Source organism: Muntiacus reevesi, chromosome 4 (genome assembly GCF_963930625.1).
Source record: "Muntiacus reevesi chromosome 4, mMunRee1.1, whole genome shotgun sequence".
Classification (NCBI taxonomy): domain Eukaryota; kingdom Metazoa; phylum Chordata; class Mammalia; order Artiodactyla; family Cervidae; genus Muntiacus; species Muntiacus reevesi.
The window spans coordinates 59,571,782-59,576,724 of NC_089252.1; the positions used below are offsets into that span (position 1 = coordinate 59,571,782).

The following is a 4,943-nucleotide window of genomic DNA, read 5'->3' on the forward strand; positions in this document are numbered from 1 at the left end:
GAGACCAGGAAAAAATCTAAGACTTGTTTGTTTCCTTCTGCAGTTTAAGAGAGAGAGAGAGATAAAGTCTGACTTGAAGCCTATTTCCTCTGTTTGGAGACTCCTGGCCTTTCTACCTGTTACACTCTCAATACTGTACATAGAAAACCCTAAAAATAGTATCAGAAAATTACTAGAGCTAACCAGTGAATTTAAGAAAGTCACAGGATAGAAAATCAATACACAGAAATCACTTGCATTTCTATATACTGACAATGAAAAATCAGTAAGAGAAATTAAGGAATCACCATTCACCACTGCAACAAATAGAATTAAATATCTAAGAATAAACTTACATAAGGAGACAAAAGAACTGTACACAGAAAATTATAAGATGCTAAAGAAAGAAATCAAAGATGACATAAACAGATGAACAGATAGTCCATGTTCCTGGGTAGGAAGAATCAATATTGTGAAAATGACTATACAACCAAATGCAATCTACAGATTCAATGTGATCCTTATCAAATTACCAAAGGCATTTTTCACAGAACTACAACAAAAAATTTCACAGTTCACATGGAAACAGAAAAGACCCTGAACAGTCAAAGCAGTCTTGAGAAAGAAGAATGGAGCTGGAGGAACCAATTTGACTTCAGATTAAACTATAAAACTACAGTCATCATTATACAGTGTATATTGTCATCCTGCTCATTTAACTTATATGCAGAATGCATCATGAGAAATGCTGGGCTGAATGAAGCACAAGTTGGAAGCAAGGTTGCCAGGAGAAATATCAGTAACCTCAGATATGCAGATGACACCACCGTTATGGCAGAAAGTGAAGAGGAACTAAAGAGCTTTTGATGAAAGTGAAAGAGGAAAGTGAAAAAGTTGGCTTAAAGTTCAATATTCAGAAAACTAAGATCATGGCATCTGGTCCCATCACTTCATGGGAAATAGATGGGGAAACAGTGGAAACAGTGGCAGACTTTATTTTGGGGGACTCCAAAATCACTGCAGATGGTGATTGCAGCCATGGAATTAAAAGATGCTTACTCCTTGGAAGGAAAGTTATGACCAACTTAGACAGTATATTAAAATGCAGAGACATTACTTTGTCAACAAAGGCCCATCCAGTAAAAGCTATAGTTTTTCCAGCAGTCATGTGTGGATGTGAGAGTTGGACTATAAAAAGGGCTAAGCACCAAAGAATTGATGCTTCTGAACTGTGGTGTTGGAGAAGACCCTTGAGAGTCCTTTGGACTGCAAGGAGACCCAACCAGTCCATCCTAAAGGAGATCAGTCCTGGGTGTTCATTGGAAGGACTGATGTCGAAACTGAACCTCCAATACTTCGGCCACCTGATGTGAAGAACTGACTCATTTGAAAAGACCCTGATGCTAGGAAAGGTTGAAGGCAGGAAGAGGAGGGGACAGCAGAGGATGAGATAGTTAGATGACATCACCAACTCAATGGACATGAGTTTGGGTAGGCTCCAGGAGTTGCTGATGGACAAGGAGTCCTGGTGTGCTTCAGTTCATGGGGTCGCAAACAGTCGTACATGACTGAGCGACTGCACTGAACTTAACAGACTAATGAACAAAGGTAATTAGCAAATATTTTTAACTCATCATTTAGAATATCTCTACAAATTATAAGATTAAATTTCTGTCTTTGATCACTTTAACTGCAAAACAAAGCTTTTCAACTTAAGGCAATAATACACTTGCCCAATTGGCAAAATAACTATGATTTGATTGTTTCCTGCATATATACATTTTCATTCAAATTGTTTTTGTATACTTAACCTCCTTATGCTTAGTATTATACTGTCTGAAACATTACTCTTCTTCAATGTTAAGATACTAGGCTATATAAAAAATAAGATATGAAAACTATCTGACAAATACAAATGTAAAATATCTACTTCAAATATTTATGTGGGCTGTGTTTGAGTGGAGAGATATGAATCAAGATGTTATGTCTTATTTTTTTTTATTATTGCAAGCTCTGTAAGAGACTTTGTTAATTCTAGAAAGATTACATTACTTAAGACAGAAACATAGAAAAAAATCTTCCACTAACTTAAATAAATTACAGTATTAACTAAAGCTTAACACAGAACATCAATATATAGTATCAACAGAGATATTTTACACCCCAAATCTATACATATTTTCATGGTAAATGCTGACAATCTTAAAAATGCATTTAAAACAAAATACATTTAAATATGAAGTACAGTTTAAATATTAAACTAGGAAATTAGGAAAATCTTAAAAGTATATTTTGATCATTGGAGGTATTCATACAGTAAAATATTTCAATTATGCCCAAGCTATTAAACCTAAGACAAAATTTACTACAGCTTAAAAAATTATACAAGGCTTTCATGGAAAGAGCAATTTTTCATTGAAAATAGGTGACACACTTTCCTGTTGCCTCATTTTCTTTTATTAGTCCAGAGCTTTTTCATGGCATTTTTCATCTCAGCATTTCTCAGAGTATAGATTAGAGGGTTCAACATAGGAGTAATAATTGTGTAAAACACAGTCAAGGATTTATCAATTGGTAAGGTGGAAGGAGGTCTCACATACATAAAAATACAGGGCACAAAAAAGAGGACCACCACGGTAATGTGGGAAACACAAGTGGACAAAGCTTTGCGCCTCCCTTCCTGACTAAGATTCTTCAGGGAGTGCAGGATTACCCCATAGGAGATGAGTAAAAGCATGAAGATGACCACACAGATCGCCCCATCATTGGCAACCACTGTGAGGCCAATAATGTAGGTGTCAGTACAGGCAAGTTTCAACAAGGGATACATGTCACAGATGAAGTGGTCAATGACATTGGGCCCACAGAAAGGAAGGCTATAAACAAAGAGAAGTTGAACTACAGCATGTAAAAACCCACCAACCCAGGCCAAGAGAACAAGAATAACACACACTCGCTGATTCATGATTGTCAAATAATGCAAAGGTTTGCAGATGGCCACATAGCGGTCATAGGCCATGACCACCAGGAGTAAAATCTCAGCACCACCAAATAAGTGTCCTATAAAAAGCTGGGTCATGCAAGCTTGGAAGGAAATGGTTTTCTTTTCATAGAGTAAGTCTATGATCATATTTGGGGTGACTGTAGTAGAATAAACAGCATCCATAAATGATAAGTAGCCTAGAAAGAAGTACATAGGGGCATCCAGGGATGCACTGAATACGACAGTCATGACAATGAGTAGGTTGCCCACCATGGTCACAATGTAGATGAGCAAGAACACAACAAATAATATTTTCTGACCTTGGACACTCTGAGTGAGTCCCAAGAGGACAAACTCAGTCACATTTCTCCTTTGTTCCATAGATTTTTCTATATGTCATATTTCAGAGCTCAGGACAGAATTAGCTGTAAAATAATTCTTACACATGGCTGCCTGAAAAATTAAGATAATGCATTTACTTATTGAACCAATAGGCAGTATGGTTATTATGCTCTAATACTTTCAGAGATTATAATACCAGCCTGATTAAAATATCCTCCCTAACTTCAACAATATTATAAGGAGGAGGCAAGTGATAAGATAAGTCAGTGAAGTTCTACAGATACTATATCATCTTCTCATGTTTAACATATTAACAAACAATGCTTAGAGAACATTATCAATTGAACCTATCAATTTAGAGATTTAGAAATACCTGCCCTTTAAAATATCCCCAGATATAGATATTTGGAGTTGGTTTCCAGAAACACTTGATATTAGAGAAGGTTAGTCTATTCTGGATCTTTATAATTTTATTTTTATTTTATTTATTTATTTTTATTCTGGATCTTTATAATTTTAAACTATGTGGAAAAAGGATACATTACCAAAGAGTTTCCACAACTAGAACTAGCTTTCAATTTGGAAACTAATTAAATTGTACATATAAATAACACCTTACACAAAAATAGAAATTGATTAAAGACTCAATTAAGAAAGTAAATCAAGATTTACTTCATAATTACATTACAGCTAGTAAAGAAGATGATTTTCTCCATTCTAATGGTGGAAGAATCTTCTTAAGGAATCACTAAAATTCCAAATAGATGTCTTAGAAATTTTCCATTATTTTAAAGGATTTAGGAAAAGGTACCACAACATCAATAGACATAGCACTTACTGGAAATCATTTACATTTTATAAGATATAATTTGAAATAATATCTAAAATAGACAAAGATCTCTAAAGAATTCACTAATAAAATATAAATTAAATATAAAATAAATGAATTAAAACAAGCAATTAAAAAAGAACACATCTAATTGGCAAACACAGTTATGGTTGGAAGCTGAAGTTCACCTGTGAAGAGAAAAATAGAAATTAAAGTGATAGCTTGCTTACAACAGTATTACTTTGGGTTCTTTAAAGCCACTTGATCATGTTCTACAGATGCTATATCATCTTCTAATTTTTAAGATGTTAACAAGCAATGCTTAGAGAACATTATCCCTTGAACTTATCATGAGATTTAGAAGTATCTGTCCTTTAAAATACCCCCAGATAGATAAATTTGAAGTTACTTTCTAGGTACACTTGATGTTAGACAAGGTAAATCTATTCTGGATCTTTATAATTTGAAAGTATTCTAAAAGAGTATTACATAATAACCCTGATCCCAACATATTTTAGTAATAGCAAAGGACTCCTGATTTGGCTGACCATGAGAACCAGATTGGAGAACTTTTAAAGGACTGAATTCTCACCCCACCAGTGTACTCTTGCAAAATGGAAAACCTAGTTCAGAATCTTGTTGCTCAATACACTTCCTGAGTTACCTGCGTAAGGAGAAAGACTTTCAGTCAATGTTCTGGGGTCTGGTGTCTTCTTTGTCCTTGAGGCACTGATGCCATCTCTGGGAACACAGAGAGTAAGATACACGCAGCATCACTGGACCTTGAACTAGACACTTTTCATGTTTGTA

At 34.8% G+C, this 4,943-nt stretch overlaps 1 protein-coding gene across 1 annotated transcript; it reads right to left on the reverse strand.

Moving 5' to 3' along the window:
- Positions 1 to 2,425: 2,425 nt before the first annotated feature.
- LOC136167705 (olfactory receptor 4A15-like) lies at positions 2,426 to 3,343 on the reverse strand. The gene has a single exon (XM_065935214.1). The coding sequence runs from the start codon at positions 3,341 to 3,343 to the stop codon at positions 2,426 to 2,428; it is 918 nt and encodes a 305-aa protein (XP_065791286.1).
- Between the last annotated feature and the right edge of the window lie 1,600 nt (positions 3,344 to 4,943).

Bases quoted from the DNA above. Each gene is read 5' to 3' on its own strand.
- LOC136167705 (XM_065935214.1), bottom strand. From the start codon at position 3,343: ATGGAACAAAGGAGAAATGTGACTGAGTTTGTCCTCTTGGGACTCACT.